General features: G+C 38.0%; 1 protein-coding gene across 1 annotated transcript in view; it reads left to right on the top strand.

The window, feature by feature from the left end:
* The first annotated feature begins 1431 nt into the window (after positions 1-1431).
* ANKRD1 (ankyrin repeat domain 1) overlaps positions 1432-24256 on the top strand; it is a 29691-nt gene continuing 6866 nt past the window's right edge. The window contains exons 1-6 of the mRNA XM_053692320.1: positions 1432-1576; positions 5458-5637; positions 11018-11155; positions 11238-11345; positions 15534-15632; positions 19615-19713. Of these exons, the coding sequence (XP_053548295.1) occupies positions 1553-1576; positions 5458-5637; positions 11018-11155; positions 11238-11345; positions 15534-15632; positions 19615-19713 (648 nt within the window). The 5' untranslated portion in view covers positions 1432-1552. The remainder of the gene's footprint in view (positions 1577-5457; positions 5638-11017; positions 11156-11237; positions 11346-15533; positions 15633-19614; positions 19714-24256) is intronic.

Raw genomic sequence — 24256 nt, 5'->3', positions numbered from 1 at the left:
CAGACATGATTCGCTATAGCGAATTATGTTTGCCCGGGGTATGATAAATTTACCCCATATTCTCTTCTAGCAACAGCCTCCGCACAATCCTTTTCCTACTCCTTTAATTCCCTTCTAATTTCTCATCATGCACCACAAAGGAATATATTTGCTACATATCAATACTTCCCTTTAAAAAAACATTTCTTCCAGAAATTCAAGAGATTTACAAATTATATTATTTTGATTTCTTTGTATCTCATTCTTTCTTCCTGTTTGATTTTTTATCGTTTTTTTGCTTAGGGCCTGGAGTTTAGGAAGATTATTCATAACTTGTAAAACAACATGGATATCAAGTAGGGTAAGGATGTAAAAAAAAGACATAAAAACACAGTATATGTGTGTGTTTTTATATATATATATATATATATATATATATATATATATATACATATATATATATATATATATACATATATATATATATATATATATATATATACATATATATATATATATATATATATATACACAGTAGATAGATTATATATATATATATATATATATTTATATGTATATATAATGATATGTGTATATATATATATATATATATAATTATATGTGTGTATATATACAGTATATATATATATATATATAACTCTAAATATTTTAATATTTAAGAAAGATGTACTGTAGGTAATGCTAGATGTTTCATTCAAGTAACCACTTTCTCCATTGTGTTCTTTTTGTGTTGAGTTATTTCCATCAGATAACTATCAAAGATAGTTATATATATTTAATATTCAGCAACTGGTTCAATCTGGTCTATGAATAAAACTGAATTCTTAATAACTATACTAATTGGTTTACAGAAAATGACAGCTACCTAATGTTATTTTAGTGGTGGCTGTTCCTTTGTGTTATGTTTGTCTGTTTTCAATTATGAATTTGACTTTTTTTCAGTTTTAAAGATTTTGTACTTGCCCCCTAATACAGTATGATTCAGAAACATAAATATGGCATCATTATATCATTGTGGAAACCATTAAATAAGTGAAACACAGTTTATTTTCTAATCTGCAGTGACAGTAAATCTATTCATCGGCATGACCACTACTGCATGCTGCTTTTCAGCGACTTTTAGTCATTTGAAAGTCAGCGGATAAATCTGGTGTACAACCATCAGACAGCTGTCATACAAGTCAAATCTGAATGACTAGCATTGCAGAGCTCTTTAGTCACGGCCAGAGGAATGCCTATCTCATATTTCACACTGATCAGGATATGCAATGTGGTTTGCCTATGGGATATTTTTTTATCATAAGGCCTATGATGCCCTCCCTGTCTAGCTTTGCATGACACAAGATCTTACTAGTTAACATGTCTGGAATGATAGTGCACCTAGCTATGTGCCTGAGTTAGGTCCATAGATGATGTATTCCAAGGTTGGAACATTACCTCACCCAACCTGACCAGAGATATAAAAGCTGAATGAAAGAGGAGCTTCTAGTAGAGATAACTGGTTTACAAAGGGGAAACATCTGAAGGGATATTGCAAAATAACACTGGCAAAATGATGCTAAAAGTTGAAGAACTGGTAGGTTAAATTATTATTACTATCATTTTATTTTAGATGTTTATTTTTGTATTCAAGGAGAATTGTATATGGTTATGAAGTAACATGGTGCATATGTATTGCTTTCTTAAGTAGTTAATAAAGTTGTTTTTGTTTGAGGCCATAACAGATGACAAGGCTCAAATATTCATACAATATTTTTAGCATTGTGTATTTTCAATATGTCAGCCATATGTACTGAGCGCATTGTAAACATAATGTTTACCATACATAAGAGAACATAATTTTTGATTAGCAATTTTAAAACTCTAAGACAGTATACAAGTAAAAAAATAACACCAAACTGATTTATCAAAGTTGTAATTCAATTTGATTTATGCTGTTTTATTGAAATTCTGTCTTGTATTTTGCAAATAAGTTTTTTTTTCAGTTTGAAAACTGGAATAGGGAAAGAGCAGTGTATTAATTTCAGATAGCAATTCTCTTCACAAGAAGCTCAATATGTGAGCAGGTTCAGTTATTTTATAATAATTTGTATAATCTCAAATTTCCACACATATATTAAATCAGTTTTAATCCCATATTGATTTCAACATAAGAAAGTTGTTTAATTAGAAGACATAAGAGACCTTAGACATGGAAGTCAAAATTGTTGACCTTAGAGGTTTAAAAATATGCATGAGCACTATGGGGCCTATTTATCATAGTGCGAGCGGACATGATACAATGTAGCGTATCATGTCCACTGCACATCGATAAATGCCGACCTGCTGGTGCAATGCCGCCCACTGCAGATTCGCGGCCGCTAGCAGGGGGTGTCAATCAACCCGATCGTATTTGATCGGGTTGATTTCTGTCCGCTGCCTCAGAGCAGGCAGACAAATTATGGAGCAGCGGTCTATAGATAAATTGGGCTTGATAAATCGGCCCCTATATATTTAAAGGGATATGAAACACAAACATTTTCTTTTGTGATTAAAGGGACACTGAACCCACATTTTTTCTTTTGTGATTCAGATAGAGCATGACATTTTAAGCAACTTTCTAATTTACTCCTATTATCAAATGTTCTTTATTCTCTTGGTATCTTTATTTGAAATGCAAGAATGTAAGTTTAAATGCCGGCCCATTTTTGGTGAACAACCTAGGTTGTCCTTGCTGATTGGTGGATAAATTCATCCACCAATCAAAAACTGCTGTCCAGAGTCCTGAACCAAGAAAAAAGCATTGATAATAGGAGTAAATTAGAAAGTTGCTTAAAATTGCCTGCTCTATCTGAATCACAAAAGAAAAAATTTGGGCTCAGTGTCCCTTTAAGACATAGCAGTCCATTTTAAAAAAAAAGCTTCCAATTTAATTCTATTATCAAATTTACTTCGTTCCCATGATATTCTGAGTTGAAGAGATACCTGGAGCACTATAAGGCAGGAAATAGTGCTGCCATATAGTGCTCTTGCAAATGGATAACATTCTTGCAAAACTTCTGCCATATAGTACTCCAGAAATGGGCTGGCTCCTAAGCATATGTCCCTGCTTTTCAACAAAAGATACCAATAACACAAAAAAAAAATGATAATAGAAGTAAATTAGAAAGTTGTTTAAAATTGCATTGTCTATCCGAATCTTGAAAGAAAAAGTTGGGGTTTTATATCCCTTTAACATTTTTATAGTTGGAAACACGGCTGCCAAATATTGCTCAATACATGAGCATTTTCCTAAGCCTAGTATACTTTAAAGGAGCAGTAAATACAGTAGTGTAGCATAATCAACACATGCATAATAACAAGACAATGGCACTTAGGGGCCGAATTATCAAGCTCCGAATGGAGCATGAAGGCTTCCCCGGAAAAGAAGTTATGAAGCAGCGGTCTAAAGACTGCTGATCCATAACTTGTCTGCCTGCTCTGAGGCCGCGGACAGAAATCAACCCGATCAAATATGATCGTGTTGATTGACACCTCCTGCTAGCGGCCAATCTGCAGGGGGCGGCATTGCACCAGCAGTTCACAAGAACTGCTGGTGCAATGATAAATGCCGACAGCTACATTGTATCATGTCCGCTCGCACATTAATAAATAGGCCCCCTAGTCTAAATTTCAAGTGAGTAGTACTCCTGTATCATGTGACAGCTACAAGCCTACAGAAATACATACAGTATATGAATATTCTGTGAATTCTTGCACATGCTCAGTAGGAGCTGGTGACTCAAAAAGTGTAAATATAAAAAGACTGTGCACATTTTGTTAATGGAAGTAAATTGGAAAGTTGTTTAAAATGGCATGCTCTATCTGAATCATTAAAGTTTAATTTTGAGTTGAGTGTCCCTTTAATAGGAGAAAAAAAAGTTAAAACAAAAGATACCAATAGAAAAAGAGGTAAATTTGATAAATGAAAATAGATTTTTTTTTTTTTCTAAATGACTATAGTGTAATTTTGATTTACGTGTTTATCAGATGGAAGATGTTAATTATTTAAGGCACTTCAAACCTCATACAATACATGCAAAGAATTAAAATGTAACATAATGCAAAAAAGGCTTATTTATGGTTTGACGTTGTAAACATATGGTTATGGACAGTTACAACAGGTCAATCTTAAACAATCTTGATCTGTCTAAATTTGAATGGACAGTGTAAACCATTGGTTTTCAAACATGGCCTCAGGCCTCCCTATCAGACTAGATTTTAAGGATTACCTTGGGTGAGAGCAGGTAAAATTACCATGTTTATTATCAGCTCATTATTTCACCTGTGCTCTAGTTTAGATATCCTCAAAATCTGGCCTGTTAAGTAGGTGTTACCAAGGCTGGATACAATATCACCCACAAGTATTCTAACCTCAGCTGGAGCAGAATTATACACCTGATACGAGATCTCGGGAACAAGCCCACACAAATGAAGTGCAACAATTGTTCTGTTTATTGCCCGTCCACAATGCGGTTATATAGATTACATCACAAACATTGTCAATTGACACAGAGGGGCTTCATACACGCCCCCTTATTACAATATCCTCAGTGCAAAATAATAACACTTGAGACAAATAATTGTTTATGCAAAAGGTAAGAAAACTGCAGATATTCGGCCTTGATATACGATAACAAGAAATATAATGAGACCATGTTGATACTAACAAACAAGAACAAACGTCAGTAGCCTAAAGTTGAGAAAAACAAAAGTAAATATATTGGGAACAATAATAGTTCAGTGTTAGATAAGAAATGCTGACAAGATACAAAAGTGACAAGATGGAAGCATATTGGTTAAACATTCTAACATTGATGAAAGGTTTGAAAACCAGTGGTGTAAACTAAGTGGTGTTCCCAATTATTCAGTTTATCTACTGGAGTGTATTAAATTGTTTACAAATAGCTCCTTCACCTTTATTTTCTTATTTGAAATAGCTGATTTTGTCTATTGTTTCTCCACCTATACTGAACTTCAGTTCTGGTTACAAAAAAACATGTAAACAATATGACTTAGATAAAATAATGCTCCCAGTTGGTGTCTGTGAAAAAGAGTTACTAAAATATTCATTTTCCATTGTTCTCTCTGAGTACTTGCTGTTGAGTACACGGTAAAAACAAAGATAAAGAAGACTTGTGTAAATAATTTGAGGTCTGCTTTCCCAGTTAGCTCAACATATTTCATTGGGTTGTGGTTTCAATTAGCAGTAACAGTTATTTCATATACAAAATTATACCTAGATGTGCAATTTCCAATACATTTTTAACTCTGCTACTGTATAACAAGTCATTGTAAATACATTAAGGACAAACCAATTTTACAGTACACTGTCCCTTTAAATTACATGATTTCAGGCTGTTAGTGAGTGTGTCTCAATCAGTTTGTTAGAGTGTAACAGAAAAAAAACCCTTCTTACAATGCTGTTTTTTTTGGCAGGTGACCGGGAAGAAAACTGAAAATAAAGAAAATGGAGAATTTGTATCAGAAAATTTTAAGGATGGAATTTATGAAACTGCTGTAAATTTAGAAAAACATGAAGACCTTAAGACAACTTCAAAATCACTGATCACTCAGGAGGAAGAGAAACAAACCAAGGAGAAACAGCTAAAAGCTGAGGTTAGAATCCCAAACATATTTTAGAGCTTAGACAATAAAAACAGAAACAGTGCTAAATTCCAAAAGATCTAAAGAATAAAACAAATCAAAGGTGAATTTTCTTGTATTTTATTATAATGAAAGCAAAAAGGTATAGCTGATATCTTATAATGATGCCACATTAATTCCACATAGTGATGAAAAACATGTATATTACAATAAATGCATCATGTATACCCTATAAAGTGCAAGTGGTTTGATCCAGAAAGCAGGGTCTTAACAGATCACGATTAAATATCATTCAAACAAAATGAAACAAGATACAAGTTAAACAGAATATATTATGTATGTTTAAAAAGACAAGTAACCAATACTTGCCTGGCCAGACTGCTTACTCACAACGCGTTTCGGAGCCCCTTCATATGTACAGAAACGCGTTGTGATTAGAAAGTATGGCCAGGCACGTGTTGGTTACTTGTGTTTTCAAAACATACACAATAAATTTAATTTTTTTAATTTTGTTTAAACGATATTCAATCTTATAATGATCTGTTGAGACTCTGCTTTCTGGATTAAACCAGTTTAATAGGGTCCTTAATTTCTATATATTTATTTAATATACATGTTTTTCATCATTATGTGGAATTCATGTGGCATCATTATATGATATCAGGAATACAATTTTTATGTCTGTAACGGTACCAACCGGATACCAAGGGTTAACACCAGGGAACAATGTCCTGCATAGGGAATCAGCAATTCACAACCCAGCCAGTTTTCAGGTTTACACAGAATGACATTTATTAAAAGGCTATGCCTAGTATTTATGCAGGTTTGACCCCACCCAGATCGGGGGGGGTTGAAAGAATGTTGTACATTAGATGAAGGGAACACACCCTTGACATGATACAATAGATTTACCTTGCTTAAGCTGATAACAATTTAAACACAAGACACATTTGACTTTTCTTATCACCTAAGCATTTGCTCTCTGAGGGTGATTAAACAATGGACTGTTTATAAATAACATTAAGGACAGTGCACAATAGCTGAGGCTAAAGCTGAACACAGTTAACTCTTTCAGTGCTGACAGAAGGGTCTGTCACATCTACATAGCACAATATACAGCCTATAGACAACCTTTCTTACGTTATAGTCCAGAAGTGGCTAGGTTTGCCACAATGCTCCCCCAGAACCAAGCCGGCATACACAGTCTGATCCCAACGGATCGGCTTGGGGATGTCCGGGGCAACAACTTTCGGCTCAAGTAAGCTACGGGGTGTTCTCCGCCATCTGCTCCAACTTGGCTCAGTACTGCCCCCACCCCAAACATGGAAGCGTCTCTTCCCGGAGGGACTGGGCTTGGGTAGTCACAGGGTTAACATCAGCGGGATCCATGGGAGCATAGGCAGAAACAAGGGGGGCCAAGTCATTTCCAAGGAGAACATCAGCAGGTAAGTCCTTCTTGACCCCCACATTCACAAGTCTAGCGCCCACTCCCCAATCCAAATGTACCCTGGCAACGGGTAGGCGGAACACAGTGCCCCCTGCTACCCTCACAGCCATAGTGTCTCCAGTGTGCTGTTTCTCAGACACCAAGTTCTCTTGAAGCAAGGTCATGGTAGCACCAGTATCCCGTAGACCACTGACCTCCTTCCCATTCACTTTAACCCGCTGCCGGTTATTCCGGTGGGCAGCTTGCACGGGGTCTGCTTCATGTAGGCTGCCCCAGCATTCTGGCGCCTCTACGTAGCGGGCCGCAGGCTGAGGATTATGTGGGATTCCGCCGGCGGGTCTTCTCCAGGACTGTGCTTGATTTGCTGCGTTTAGGGGACACTCTGGTCTTTTGTGCCCTAGTCGCTTACATCCAAAGCACCGAATAGGTTGTGAGTAGCCCCGCGAATTGAACCGGCCTCTCTGAGGGTAGTTCGTGGCCGGAGGCCGTGTGGTATAGCGGTGCGCCGGGGGTTGGTAACTGGCAGCTGCTGGGGTGACTGGGGGTCTGTACTCCACTCTAGCAGTGGGCAATCGGTATACTGCTCCCCCTGCCCCTCGTACTGCCACGGATCCGCCAGTGGGTGCTGTATCCGGCACCAAATGGGGAGCTATCAGGGTTAAAGTAGCTCCCGAATCCCGAAGTCCCTGGACCGACATCACCTCATGCAGAATTCCCAGGGGTTCCTCGGCTTGGGTGCTCAACACCTCATGAGCGGCTGGCTCCGTTTGGTAATGGTGAGCAGCCGCCCTTGGGGCCAGGTTCTGTCTGACCTGGTTCCAAGCTTGTCTGCTCCGATTTTGGGTGCACTCACGTGCCATATGTCCCCACTGCTTGCAGGTGTGGCATTGTATATTAGCCCGTCCGTTGTTAGGCTGTAGTCCATGGTGCCTCCTGGCATCAAAATACTGGTCTGCTAATCTGGCTGCTTCGGTTAAGGTGAGGGGTTTTCGATCTCTCACCCATTCTTGGGCTTCTGGGGACAAGCCGTTAAAGAATTGCTCCAACAGCATCAGTTGTCGCAATTCTTCCATGGTGGTAGCTTGGCTGGCCTGTATCCACCCTTGAGATGCTTGATCCAGCTTGTGGGCCCACTCTGCATGTGAATCTCTTTCTGGCTTGCGCAGGCCTCTAAACTTGCGCCGGTATGCCTCTGAGGTAATGGCATATCTTTCCAAGATCGCTCTCTTCACTTTAGCGTAATCCTTGCTGTCCTCCCTGGGTACAGCGCGATACGCTTCCGCTGCCCTACCGGCTAGCTTGCCTGCTAGCACCGGCACCCATACGGACTGCTCCAAATCATGTAACTCGCACAGTCTCTCAAAATCCTGTAAATACCCATCAATCTCATCCTTCTCCTCACAAAACATTTTAAATGCATGGTATGGGATTTTGGGTCTTACTGGGTTGCTGAGTGCGTCCAAAATGGATTCTGCTCGTGGGGATGCATTCCGCGGACTGTGTGCCATCACGTACTCCTGCACATCTGCCATTACCACGGATAGCATATCCCGTGGTACAGGTTGGGGTAAAAATTCCAGCCTGGTCCTCATTTCCCTCTGGTATAGGGTCTCCTCCATGGCTGCTGGAGGCGTAGCGCTGCGAGCTCTGTCTCCCTCCATCAGCTCGGCAATTAATATAGCCTTGGGTTTGCTGCTGCCTATCTTTCCCCTGGCTTCTAGCAGTTCCTTTTACGTTTGTCTCTTTAGCTTAGAATAATCCATCTCCATTCACTTCGGTCCCTGGTACTCCTTCCATCTTAGTCAGTATTGTAGTAATCCCCCTCTTCCTGAGGTTACTGGCTTGTGTAGTTGCTCTTCTGGGCGATAAGGTTCATTCCGTTGCTTGCCACCAATTGTAACGGTACCAACCGGATACCAAGGGTTAACACCAGGGAACAATGTCCTGCATAGGGAATCAGCAATTCACAACCCAGCCAGTTTTCAGGTTTACACAGAATGACATTTATTAAAAGGCTATGCCTAGTATTTATGCAGGTTTGACCCCACCCAGATCGGGGGGGGTTGAAAGAATGTTGTACATTAGATGAAGGGAACACACCCTTGACATGATACAATAGATTTACCTTGCTTAAGCTGATAACAATTTAAACACAAGACACATTTGGCTTTTCTTATCACCTAAGCATTTGCTCTCTGAGGGTGATTAAACAATGGACTGTTTATCAATAACATTAAGGACAGTGCACAATAGCTGAGGCTAAAGCTGAACACAGTTAACTCTTTCAGTGCTGACAGAAGGGTCTGTCACATCTACATAGCACAATATACAGCCTATAGACAACCTTTCTTACGTTATAGTCCAGAAGTGGCTAGGTTTGCCACAATGTCATTGTAATAAGATACAAGAAAATTCACATTTGATTTGTTTTATTCTTTGGAGCTCATACGGAGCTTAAGAGCCCGTGTTTCTTGGGTTGATTGACACCCCCTGCTAGCAGCCGATTGGCCGCGAATCTGCAGGGGGCGGCGTTGCACCAGCAGTTCACAAAAGCTGCTGGTGCAATGCTGAATGCGGAGGGTGTATTGCTCTCCGCATTCGGCGATGTCTGTCGGACATGATCCGCTGATCGGATCATGTCAGACAGACACATAATAAATAGGCCCCTTTAGATCTTTTGGAATTCAGCACTGTTTCTGTTTTTATTGTCTATGTTGTTTAATTTTAAAATAGTTGCTGTTTCTTTTCCTAATTTTTATTTTTTATTTGTATTTTTACATACGTGTATCCTATTTTAGATTTGTTTGCATATATACTTTTGCACAGATTTTAAACATTAAAGGGATAGTCTAGTCAAAATTAAACTTTCATGATTCAGATAGAGCATGCAATTTTAAGCAACTTTCTAATTTACTCCTATTACCAATTTTTTATTCATTTTAGTGGTATCTTTATTTGAAAAAGCAAGAATGTAACCTTAAAGGGACATTCCAGTCAAAATTTAAATGCACATAGATGAATGACATATTTCAATAGAAACATATTTGCACTATAAATGTATTGGCAAAAATGCTTCTAGTAAAAGTTATCACTGTTTTAGTGTTAGCATTTTCTCTGCACGTGCATGTGAAACATAGCTAGATATTGTCAGTGCACCCACATTTTAAATACTGCAGCTGCTTAGAGCACAACTGGGGCTTATATCATGTCAGCAATTAACAAATTGAGTCATTACCAAATAGTACAACCACCTTAGGCTCTCTGAGCAAGTGCTGTGTTTAAAATGCTGGTGCACAGTGCATACTTAAATATACTTTTGAAACAGCTATAGCTTTTATTAGAAGCATTTTTGCTAATACATGTATATTGCAAAAAATGCTTCTGTTCAATACCGAAATGCAGCCATGTTGTTTCTAATTTTGTCTGGAATATCCCTTTAAGAGCCGGCCCTTTTTTGGTTCAGCACCTGGGTAGTGCTTGTTGATTGGTGGCTACATTTAGACACCAATCTGCAAGTGCTACCCAGGTGCTAAACCAAAAATGGGCCTGCTCCTAAGCTTACATTCTTGCTTTTTCAATAAAGATACCAAAGAACAAAAAATTGATAATAGTTGTAAATTAGAAAGTTGTTTAAAATTGCCTGCTCTATCTGAATTATGAAAGTTTAATTTTGTCTAGACTATCCCTTTAATTAGCGCTCTCTAAATAGCTAATTACTGTAGTGCTGTCACTAGTTCATTTAGATCTGATCTTAATACAATATGATCTGAATTTTGGATTATTTTAGATATTCTGATAATTTTACAGTAAAACAATAAAAGAAAAAAATATATATGAATTTATAAGGGCACCCAAAATGTGTAACTATTCATGAACATGTATATTTTAATCCCAACATAACCAAAATCCAGAATATGAATTTTTATTTTTTATTTTTGAATTTAGATTGTCAAGAAGAAAATAGATCAAAGGCCAAAGCTTGATAATTTGGAAGATCTTCAAATTATCATCAATCTTAAAAAACGAAAAAGATCCAAGAGGGTTAAAGTCCCCGTTGTAAAGGAAGAAGAACCAGAAGTAATTGTAAGTTCAGAAAAATTGTTACACAGAGCAATTGTCAGCTAGAAAAATGCAGGACTAACGCTATGTAATGTTTTATTTTTAGATTGAACATGTGGATCCCCCAACATTTTTCAAAGCAGCCCTGGAAAATAAAATGCCAGTAATAGAAAAATACTTAGCAGATGGTGGAGATCCAAATGTTTGTGATGAGGTAAGATTATTTCTTTATAAATGAACATATGCAGAATCAAATATATATGTGTGTGTGAGTATGTGTGTGTGTATGTATATATATATATATATATATATATATATGCACTGTATTTTATATATATATATATATATATATATATATATATATATATATATATATATATATATATATATACACACACACACATACACGTCACTTCTGGCCTCTATTTGATAAAGGCTCCAGCCGGGAGCTGAAACATTATGGCTTTGGGCCAATATTGTTCTTGGTAATAAAAGCTTTTTAAGCAGAATGTGTGCCTGTGTTGCCTGCTTGTGTAACCATTGAGGAAGTTGCTAATCCTGGATACACACGTGAGTTTCTTTCTCTCTCTCTCTCTCTCTCTCTCTCTCTCTCTCTCTCTCTCTCTCTCTCTCTCTCTCTCTATATATATATATATATATATATATATTTACACATACAGAAAAAGTAAAGGTTTTTCATATATAGGAAGCAGGTATCATCCGTACCTCTCAGAACTGGAGGAAAAGATTATGTATATATAAAACCTTTGCTTTTTTTTTCTACCTTTAACATTGGGTAGCATTTGTAATATAGTGATGTTTTTCACCCCTGGATAGATGGATAGATTAAGGTTGCCACCTTTAGTTCAGGCCAAAACCAAACACTCTTGTGTCGTGCACAGCAATTATTTTTTTTTGTTGCAGAATACACTATTTATAACAGCAGAAGCACAAACTCGCACATAGATCTCACACACATTTTCTCTCTCTCTCACACACGCACTCACACAATGACACTAATGCTCTCACACACACACACACACTCACTCACACAAAGACACTAATGCTCTCACACACACAGACACACTAATGCTCTCTTACACACACAGACACTCACACAAAGACACTAATGCTCTCACACACACAGACACTCACACAAAGACACTAATACACTCACACAGACATACTAATGCTCTCTTACACACAGAGACACTCACACAAAGACACTAATACACTCACACACACACAGACACACACACTAATGCTCTCTTACACACACAAACACTCACACAAAGACACTAATGCTCTCACAAACACACAGACACTCACACAAAGACACTAATACACTCTCACACACACAGACACACTCACACAAAGGCACTTATGCTCTCTCTCACACACACACACAGACACACTAATGCTCTGTGAAAGTTGTAAGAAGACAGAAGTGCCACATGGCGTAGTATGTATATACTCTTGTAAAAAAAAGTGCACAAAGTAATTTACTCACATGTGAGAGGACACCCCTCTTGGTGCAAGTGTTGCAGGCTGGAATCAAACAGTCACCCAGCAGACTGGCCTCCCGCAAAACCCCAACAGCAGTAGGATAAAACCAGGTGAGTTAGTTCCAGGCCTCTGGTGAACCATTAAACGTAAAGCGTTTCTCAGCTAGTACCTAGCTGTTTCATCAGACAAAGTTGATTAAGCCTGATGAAACAGCTAGGTACTAGCTGAGAAACGCGTTGCTGTTTTTACACTGTTATTAAAGTAAGCTTTTATCTTACCACTTGCTGCCAAACCTTTTATTCATCCATCAACCTTCACCAGGCACCTGGAACTAACTCACTTGGTTTTATCCTACTGCTGTTGGAGTTTTGGGGGAGGCCAGTCTGCTGGGTGACTGTTTGAATCCAGTCTGCGACACTTGCACCAAGAGGGGTGCTCTCTCACATGTGAGTGAATTACTTTTTTAGTGGTGTACACTAATGCTCTTTTACACACACACTCACACAAAGACACTAATACACTCACACACACTGACACTCACACAGACACTAATGCTCTCACACACACACACACACACTCACACAAAGAACACTATTGCTCTCACACACACACACACACAGACACTCACACAAAGACACTAATACACTCTCACACACTGACACTCACACAGATACTAATGCTCTCACACACACATTTTCTCTCTCTCACACACAAACACTCACACAAAGAACAATAATGCTCTCACACGCACAGACTCTCTCACACACATTCTCTTTCTCTCACACACTCACACAAAGAACAATAATGCTCTCACACACACACAAATACACACACACATACTCTTAAACACACACGTAAGAGAGAAATAACTGTAGGCATGTGCAGTATATTGCAAATGTCACCTTTTTTGACTGTGGCTGTTTCCCACCAAACACGGACATTTGCATGTCCGGGCCTGACTCAGCTTTAAACCCGGACACACAAATGGAAACCCAAACTGTCCGGGGCAATCCCGGATAGGTGGCAACCCTAGGATAGATGGATGGATGGATATATAGATAGAAAGATAGATACACACACACACTAACACTGCAAATTAAATTATTAGATTTATGTACGAAAAGCTGTGTTTAAAGGCAGCATGAGAGGCTGAGGCTGGGACTTTGGGTACCATGGAGGAACCATGGAAAGATACTTTGGCTTATTATCTCATGGGGTTAAAAAATATCGCCATAGGTTTTTGGTCAGAGAAAAGTTACCTGTCTAATCAATGTTAAATATAGGAAAAAGTACTAATTTCCTACTATTCCACTGCAATTCCTTACTAGTCTTTGACTATATATAAACAAAATATATCTTCCTTATACACTTCAAACAAAACATACATAACCCCTTAAAGGGATAGTAAAACCCCAACATTTTTATATTATCCCAACATTTATATTATCAAATTTTCTTCATTCTCTTGTTATCCATTGCTGAAGGGACAGCATTGCACTACTGACAGGATGCTGAAAATATCTATTTAGCCAATCACAAGAGACAAATGTGTGCAGGCACCAATTAGCAGCAGCTCCCACTAGTGCATGATATGTGCGTATTCATTTTTTAACAAGGGATACTAAGAGAACGAAGCACATTTGAAAATAGAAGTGAATTTAAAAGTGTCTTAAAATGACATGCTCTATCTGAATCATGCAAGTTTAATTTTGACTATCCTATCCCTTTAAGGACACAGCTCCAGTCTGCGCAATTGCTCCATGATGGAATAATTCCGTTATTGGTTATTAAGGGGATAATTTTCTCATGCAATTGTAGCAATTACTGCAACAAAACTTAATCACTATTTTTCTCAATGTGTAATACTAAGTTACTTAAATGGACACGAAACCCAAAATGTTATCTTTCCTGATTCAGGTAGAACATACAGTTTAAAAAAAAATCCAGTTTATTACATTTGCTTCATTCTCTTGGTATCTTATGTTGAAGGAGCAGCACTGGGAGCTAGCTGAACACATTGGGTAAGTCAATGACAAGAGTCATATATGTGCAGCCAGCAACCAGCTAGCTCCCAGTAGCACATTGCTGCTCCTGAGCTGACCTAGGTATGCTTTTCAGCAAAGGATACCAAAAGAACAAAGCAAATTAGATAATAGAAGTTAATTGGAAAGTTGTTTAAAACTGTACACTCTATCTGAATCATGAAAAAAAAAAAATGGGTTTTGTGTCCCTTCAATATTTAAAATTCATATCTATGTTGTTAATAAAATAATTAAAGAGACATTGTGATGCAAAAAGTACATTTTGTAATTAGAGCATGTCATTTTAACCCTACTGACCCTGCAAATCTATGTGACTGACCTCTGCAAAGTACAGATTGGGTACTTTTAGTGTGCCAATCAGGAGTGGAAGTCGCACAGCTGGGTCATGTGACCGCCACTGTTGATTGGCTAATTGGCCATGCCCACTCAAAACCAGCAGGTCTCTATGGCTACCAATCAGTCAATTAGTACTTTAACTATGTGTTTACCCAGTTTTCAGGGATACAACACATAACATTGCAGGTTTGTTAGTGCTAACATTACATGCTAATGAATTAACTATCAATTTTGCATTATAATGTCCCTTTAAAAACACTATGTGCCTGTTTGTATGTTTATATATATATATATATATATATATATATATATATATTTATATATATATTTATATATGTGTGTGTGTGTCTGTAAAACAGAATTAACTAATTAACTTCAGGTATCACGTATCATTATATTACAGTACTTAGCAAATAACAAAAGAATACAATCATGATGGGGTTATCAACCAAATATGTTACAGTTCATATACGTTATTAGCATATATTTTACTAATTTAATTTTTTGTTCTTCACTAGTATAAGCGCACAGCCCTGCACAGAGCATGCTCAGAAGGACATCTGCCCATTGTACAGAAGTTAATTGAGGCAGGAGCGAACATAGAATTCAAAGATATGGTATGTGGGTATCATTCTCTAGCATAATTTTTTTATAACTGTAAACAATAAATGACAGGAAAACACTATTTTAAGAATAGCTGGAGAGCTTTTGAAACAAATACTTTTGGATGTCTCAGACTGTCTTTTCTTTTATATATATATATATATATATATATATATATATATATATATATATATATATATATATATATATTATTACTGAATCTTGCAAAGCTGCACAAAACTGAAGAGAAAAAAAAAGACATGAGCTGTCAGTTCAGGTTTCAAATGTAGTAAAGTAAACATTAGATATTTCCTGGTTCTAAAAGAAAAGAGAATAATAAAAACACAACCACTGTTTTCTTAGGTCATCATATATTCCGATACAAAAACCATTTTGTTCTTTTAGAACCTTTGGTCTGTAACTGGCAAGACATTAATTTAGACTGGACTTACACATCTAAGGGGCCCATCTGACCCTGCAATAGGTAGTGGCTTTACTACAAGGGGGCCTTTTGGGGCCCTTCAGTAAGCCCTCTGCAAATCAGGGCTCAAACTGTAAGGTAATTGTATAGACCAAAATATATTGAGGAACAAGCTCTGATAAATATCATTGTCAGCATAAGTGTATAGATTGTACCTTTACAATTATGATTGCAGGGTTTTCAAGTTGTCTGACACAGTGTTGCTGTACTGGACAATCTACCATCATATTTTTAGAGGCAAACTCCTCAAGTGCATACCCTTTGACGTGGACTAAACAAGGAGCAATGAGCAGTTCTTCCGGCTCATATGTGGCTGCTTGATCAGCTTTTGCTGATGAAAGGCCACAGTTTAAATGGAGGCCATTTGATCTGGGCCAAGGGGCCAAATTATCATTGTGCGGCGTACATGATCCGCTGTAGCAGATCATGTCTGCCGCACATTGATAAATGCCGACAGCATACACTATCTGCAGTTATGATTGCACAAGCATTTCTAGTGAAATGCTTGTGCAATATACCGCCCCCTGCACAGTCGTGGCCAATCGGCCTCTAGCAGGGGGTGTCAACCAACCCGATCTTATCTGATCGTGGCTGATTGCTGTCTGCTGCCTCAGAGGTGGCGGAAGAGTTAAGGAGCAGCGGTCTTAAGACCGCTGCTTCTTAACTTATGTTTCAGCAGAAACGGAAACTACAGGGTTAGATTGCAGCATCCGCTGCTTGTTAAATCTACCCCCTAGTAAGGTCTAGCTGTTACAGATACACAAAACATTACTAGAATGCTGATAAGAATGAGTCTACCAGATTACAGGCTATACTATCTAAATATGATGGTTTAGTTAATCCCAAGAAAAACCTTTATGTGAAAATGTGATGACTATACATGATACAGACTATAAATTTAGGGTGAGTAGAAAAATTCTAATTTTTACCAGTATTGCACAATTCGATTGTAACAAAATGGAGGTGAACACCAAGAAATATTGTAGACTCACTGGTACTATACTGCCAACAATAACAGATACAATCTTCTTCAACTGATTCAGTGTGCCGAAAAGGAATGTAGCTATCTACAGTATATCTATGTTTAGGTATTAATAACAACAAAAAATATAACCGGTCTTTCAACAGTTTATCTATAATATGTGGTTTAATTTTGGGAGAACGCATATGAAGAAATGGGAACAAATTCTACACAGGTTTCTTGAAAGACCAATGACATCTGAAACCCAAGACTTACAACTTAAAGTGAGGGTAAACTTAAGGTAGCAGCACAATGTATTCTAAATCGCAACTTTATATATATATATATATATATATATATATATATATACATATACATATACACACACACATCTATGAAGAAGATTTATGAAGCAAATTATTTTTACTACGTTATATATATATATATATATATACACAAATCTGTCAAGGTAAATCTATACAGTATATTATATGCACAAACCCTTTTATTCCTTCTGATATATAATTCTTTTTAACCCCCTCCCCACCTGCCCGCCTTGATCTTTTTTTTTTTTCTTGAGGTGACATTTTCACCTCTCAGCCAATGAGCTTGCTAGTCACATGACTCGCATAAATACATGCAAAGCCTGACGTTGCGCCAGCAACGTGCACGAGCCTCCTAGCATTACTATCAATATCAAGGAGCACGCTTTGCAGACTATGCAGAGAGCGGGTGGGATTTCTCTCTATATCACTACACTACGTACAGAATAAGAAATAGAGGGGTGGAGGGTACACAGAGAAGCTGTACAACTTAAATAGTATGTTTTATACTCAATAATTAAAAAGCATTTATATAATGTGGTTTGAGTCAGCATAGTAACTATATACTTTACAATGGGACTTTAAATAACAATTACCATCACTTTAAATAAGTTTTATTTAGCGGAAAGAATGGAGCCGGGTACTAAGATATCTATTAAAGTTGGTGCGTTAGTAGTGATTTGTCAAAAAACTGAATTTCATAAATAAAAGAGTAATTATGTTGCTGAAGTTTTAGGAGCACTGAAATAAACTGAGATAAACACACACAAAATATACTTGTTTCAGTGGCAGGGAGCAGAGTACCAAATACATTTCATTTTGTTAGATGATGAGCGGATGACAAAATGAGAATGAAATGTCAAAATGACAGGTAACTTAGGTAAGACAAAAATGGATATGAAAAAAACTCAAGATATTAATAGATGTTAAACTGGATACAGATGAGTACATTGCAGTTGGACACACTAAGTATAAATGCCCATAAATGGGATTTCTGAAATGCTGTTCATTTAAAGTATTATTCGAAATAACTTTGCATTATATTTACTAATTGCAAAAATGCATTGGTTAAAAATTATCGCATCTAAATTGTTTTAAGTGCAATTTGACTTCACAGGCAGCAACTGAGCATGAGTGGTTGGCAAAAGTACAAGCTGGCTACCGCTGTTTTGCCTGCTGGTGGCATGCATGTCAATAGCTTTAGCTAACACTAACAGAAGAACCTTGAAAAATGTTTTAATGATATTTGAATTCACTTAGCTTTACATTCAATAGTGGAGCAGCATAATCATTTATATTTAAGTGCAAAACTTGTTCTATAAGAATCATAGCATGTCTATGATAATCTATTGGTATAGCCAATAAAAGATAACAACATATAAAAATGTATTTAGATATACCCATCAAGTGTAAAATGATTAATCATATATATAAAAAACCCATCTGCAATATACTTTAATTATTTATTTAATCCCCTTTTCCTGTAATTCCATTCTGAAGTTTTTCAGTTCCTGTTATTCCACACAGCCATTGGCTGCACACTCTAGTGACCTATTTATAACTGCACCTAATTGGCCAAAAGAGAGAAGGCAACCTAAGTTACAATATGGCAGCTGCCATTTTTTTATAGATACTATGGGCTCAATTTATCAAGTGCCTGGCAGACATCGCTAAATGCTGACAGCATATGCTTTCGGCCTTTTAACATTGCACGAGCATTTCTTGTGAAATGCTTGTGCAACGCCGCCCCCTGCACATTAGCAGGGGCCGTCAATCATCCCAATCGTATCAGACTGGGATGATTGCAGTCAACCACCTAAAAAGGTGGCAGAGAAGTTAAGGAGCAGTGGTCTTACGGCCGCTGCTTCTTAACTTAGGTTTCAGGTGGACCTGAAACTTAGGGCGTAGGAAGCAGCATCTGAGGTGAGGAAAGAAAACGCTGGGTCTCAGAGTATATCCTTTAGTTTATTGGATACAGGCTTAGGTGCACAAAAGGTAAGCTCCTTACTGACGCGTTTCGCGCATGCGTACATGCGCTTCATCAGCATCCACTGCTTGTTATATCTACCCCTAAAACTTTACACTTAATTTGCCAATATTTAAACAGCTAATGAAACTTAAAAAAAATATGTATACATGTTATTATCAGACTAATCTTTTCTTTGAATGCATCAGTCTAGCTTTTATTTACTGTTTAATGTCCCTTTAACTTCCTTGTTCCTTCCTTTTAGCTTGAATCAACTGCCATACACTGGACATGTCGTGGAGGAAGTGTCGAAACACTCAAGTTTCTTCTGAACAAAGGAGGAAACATTAATGCCAGAGACAAGGTATCCTCGTCACGATAAACTATTGTTAAAGGGATATGAAACCCAAAAAATTTATTTTGTGATTATGTGAGAGCAAACCATTTTAAAAAGTTTCCATTTAAATTCTATTATCAAATTTGCTTTGTTCTTAAGATATTCTAGTGGTCAAGAGATACCTAGGTAGGCATCTGGAGCACTACATAGCAGGAAATAGTGCGGCCATCTAGTGCTCTTGCAAATGGATAACATTCTTGCAAAACCGTAACAAAAAGATACCAAGTGAATGAAGAAAAATCAATAATAGAAGTAAATTAGAAAGTTGTTTGAAATTGCATGCTCTACATGTATTATGAAAGAATAAAACAAAATTTATGCTTACCTGATAAATTTCTTTCTTTCCGGAAAGTCCGTGAAGTCATTCCAATTACTAATTGGATATTTAACTCCTGGCCGACAGGAAGAGGCAAAGAGCACCTCAGCAAAGCTGTTAAGTGTAACTTCCCTTACCCATGATCCCCAGTCATTCAGCCAAAGAAAAATGGAAAAAGAAGAAACACAAGGGTGAAAAAGGTGCCTGAGGTTTACTCAAAAAAACTGCCGAATTATAATTAAAAAAGAGGGCGGGGTCATGGACTCTCCATGCCTGGAAAGAAAGAAATTTGTCAGGTAAGCATAAATTTTGTTTTCTTTCCTATGGCATGCAGAGTCCACTATGTCATTCCAATTACTAGTGGGAACAAATACCCAAGCTAGAGGACACGGAATGAACAGGGAGGGAGAACAAGACAGGAGGACCAAAACAGAAGGCACCACCGCTTGAAGAACCTTTCTCCCAAAAGAGGTCTCAGCCGAGGCAAAAGTATAAAATTTGTAGAATTTGGAAAAAGTATGCAGAGAGGACCATGTTGCCGCCTTGCAAATCTGTTCCACAGAAGCTTCATTTTTGAAAGCCCAAGATGAGGAGACAGCCCTAGTGGAATGAGCTGTAATTCTGTAAATCATACTTCTTAACCAGAGGGAAAGAGTAATAGAAGTGGCCTTCTGGCCCTTACACCTTCCAGAGAAAAACAACAAACAGGGAAGAAGATTACCAAAAATCCTTAGTAACTTGTAAGCAAAATTTTAGAGCATGCACAATATTCAAGTTATGCAAAAGACGTTCTTTATGAAGAAGGATTAGGACAAAAAGAAGGAACAACAATTTCCTGATTAATGTTTCGATCCGACCCCACCTTAGGGAGAAACCCCAATATAGTACGAAGGATCGCCTTATCTGCATCAAAAATAAGGTAAGGGAAATCACACTGCCGAGCTGAAAGCTCAGAAACTCTACGAGCAGAAGAAATAGCAAGGAGAATCAAAACCTTCCAAGATAACAATTTTATATCAACAACAAGCATTGGCTCAAACGGAGCCTGCTGCAAAACTTTAAGAACTAGGTTAAGGCTCCAAATTTTATAGCAACAGGAGAACTGTTTGAGCCAATGCTCAAACTTTAAGAACTAGGTTAAGGCTCCAAATTTTATAACAACAGGAATGATGTCCATGGAAGCCACCATCAGACCAATCACCTCCATGCATTGAGCCACTGATGGACGAAAAGTAGACTGGAGGGAAAGGCAAGAAGTTTGGATTTTCTGATGTCCGTCAGGAAAATCTTCATGGACAGAGAATCTATGATTGTCCCTAGGAAACACACACTTGTAGTTGGAACTAGAGAACCCTTTCCAGATTAACCTTCCACCTGTGGGAACGTAGAAAAAAAAGAAAAACAACTCTGTATGAGATTTTGCTAGTTGAAAAGATGACGCCTGAATCAAGATGTCATTTAGATAAAGCGCCACAGCAATTCCCTGGGATTTGATCACTACCAATAGATCTCCCAGAACCTTTGTGAATATTCTGGGAGCTGTGGCAAGACCAAACGGAAGTGCAATAAACTGGAAATACTTGTCTAGAAAGGCAAACCTTAGAAACTAGTAATGATCCCTGTGAATGGGAACGTGTAAATAGGCGTCCTTCAGGTCTATGGTCGTCATGAACTGACCTTCCTGAACCAATGGAAGAATGGAACAAATAGTTTCCATCTTGAAGGACGGAACCCTGAGGAATTGTTGAGGCACTTTAGATCTAGGGTGGGACGAAACGTTTCCTCCTTTTTGGGAACTACAAAGAGATTCCTAGACCTTGTTCCTCTAAAGGGACTGGTACAATAACTCCCAGGGAGGATAGGTCCTTTACACAATTTAAGAAGGCCTCCCTCTTTACCTGGTTTAAAGATAGTCTTGACAGGAGAAATCTGCCTCTTGGAGGGCAAGACTTGAATCCAATTTTGTAACCCTGGGTACAATGTCCACAGTCCATGGATCTGGGACACCGCATATCCAAGCCTGTTGGAAAAGAGAAAGTCTTCACCACTTGATCCAAAATTGGATCGGGGGCGGACCCTTCATGCTGATTTAGAGTCAGCGGAAAGGTTTTTGTTCTGTTTTCCCTTATTCCAGGGCTGGCTGGATTTCCAAGTGGACCTGGATTAGTCTGGTTTGGAAGAGGTGGAATTCTGTCCTTTAAAGTTGAAAGGAACGAAAATTAGAAGTCTGTCGACCCTTAGGTCTATTCTTCTTGTCCTGGGGTAGGAAAGATCCCTTTCCACCCATAATCTCTGAAATGATCTCCGCCACACCGGGATCAAACAAAGTCTTACCCATATAAGGTAAAGCCAAAAGCTTGGCCTTTGAAGAAACATCAGCCGACCAAGATTTTAACCACAGAGCTCTGCAAGCTAGAACAGTGAAGCTAGAAATCTACAGTGAAGCTCCCAGTCTAATTCTGTGCATGTTTGCATCACAGATAAAAAGGTATTAGCCAGTTTAAAAGCTTTGATCCTGTCTTGGACCTCCTCTACCGTAGTCTCTTCTGAAATCAGATCAGACAAGGCATCGCACCAATAAGATACCGCTCCCGCAACCATGGCAATACTTGCCGCAGGTTGCCACTGTAATCCTTGATGGATTTACATCTTTTTTTAAGGAAGCCTTTAGCTTCTTAGCTATTGGATAATTAAAATAACAACTATCCTTTATAGGAATGGTAGTTCTTTTAGCTAGAGTAGAGATAGCTCCCTCTACTTTAGGCACAGTGCACCATGAGTGTCAAATGGAGTCAGCAACAGGAAACATCTTTTTAAAAACAGGGGAAGGGGAAAAACGGAACCCCAGGTTTATCCCATTCCTGTGCAACAATTTCAGACATCTTGTCTGGAACAGGAAAAACATCCTCAGATGTTGGAGAATCATAAACTCTATTAAGTTTAGAGGACTTCTTAGGGTTGACAGCAACCAAAGGTTCAGAATCATCCAAAGTAGCTAGAACCTCCTTCAAAAGCAACCGAAGATGTTCAAGCTTGAAACGGAAATTAACTTCTTCAGATTCAGAAGATCTTTCCCCCATAGTGTCAGATTCTGAAATCTCACCTTCAGAGGCTACTGAAGTATCCTCCTCATCAGACATATGGGAAAGATTTAGAGGGGTCAGAAACCTTACTAGTAGACAAATGTTTAGATTTTCTTTTGCGTTTACCCTGAGGAAGAAAAGCAGACAATGCCGCAGACGTTATCTGCATGGCAAAATCCCCTGGTACATAAAACACCCCCAGGAGGTTATGAGGAAACAGAAGGCACAGAGTTACAAACAACTAAGGCTTGGGACGTTTGAGGAGAAAGCTGAGGCATGTTACACACAGCATCATCCTGAGAGACACTTGGCTCAGAAGGGAGTAACTTGTCTTTAAATTTCAAAGTCTTTGCTAAGCAAGTAAAACAAAATTGCATAGGAAGGACAAATTGGGCCTCGAAACAAAGCAAGCACTAATCCATATTAAAAGGTTGATACTGTTCTGAGTCCATAACTAAAGAATCAGGTCCCACAAAAAATGACAAAAAAATATAAAGCTTTAGGTCAGTATAATCTCCAAAATTGATAAAATTTATGAGGGAGTAACTTGTCTTTATCCCAATATTTTATATACCAGAGAAATAAAATATAAAATAATCGTCCCCAAAAAAAGACCCTGAGGCTCCTACCGTGACCGTATACATTATCACACTGAGATTCTCAAGAAATCCCACTAGTAAGAGAAAGATTCAAAGACCTTCTCCTCTTAGTTGAACTCCGATCCAAACAAAACAGCCGCAGAGTCGACACTGACAGACTAAGCTCCTCTCCGCAAAAACGGAAGTGTGGACGTCGCGTGAGAGGCCTGAAATGAAGTGCACAACATTAGAAAAGCGCGCAAAATAAAAACAGCTGCTGAACAGAAATTTCAAAACTACATCTCAACTACTGTTATAGCCCAAGTTACAAATAAAGGAAAAGTAATAATCCCTTATTCTACTCTCCCTTAGCCAAGTAAAACTCTCCTGCCCCTTGGAGAACATTAACCCTATCAGTGTCTTCTGTGATAAATAGTATGTTTTATTTTAAACACATAATATGTTCACTTTTTTATTTCAAACACAATAGTGCTAATAAAGCTGCCCAAAAACCATTACCCTTAAAGGGACAG

The sequence above is a fragment of the Bombina bombina genome, chromosome 9, assembly GCF_027579735.1.
Source record: "Bombina bombina isolate aBomBom1 chromosome 9, aBomBom1.pri, whole genome shotgun sequence".
NCBI lineage: Eukaryota > Metazoa > Chordata > Amphibia > Anura > Bombinatoridae > Bombina > Bombina bombina.
Note: the sequence above shows the minus strand (reverse complement) of the source record. Positions and strands in the feature narration are given on the sequence as shown.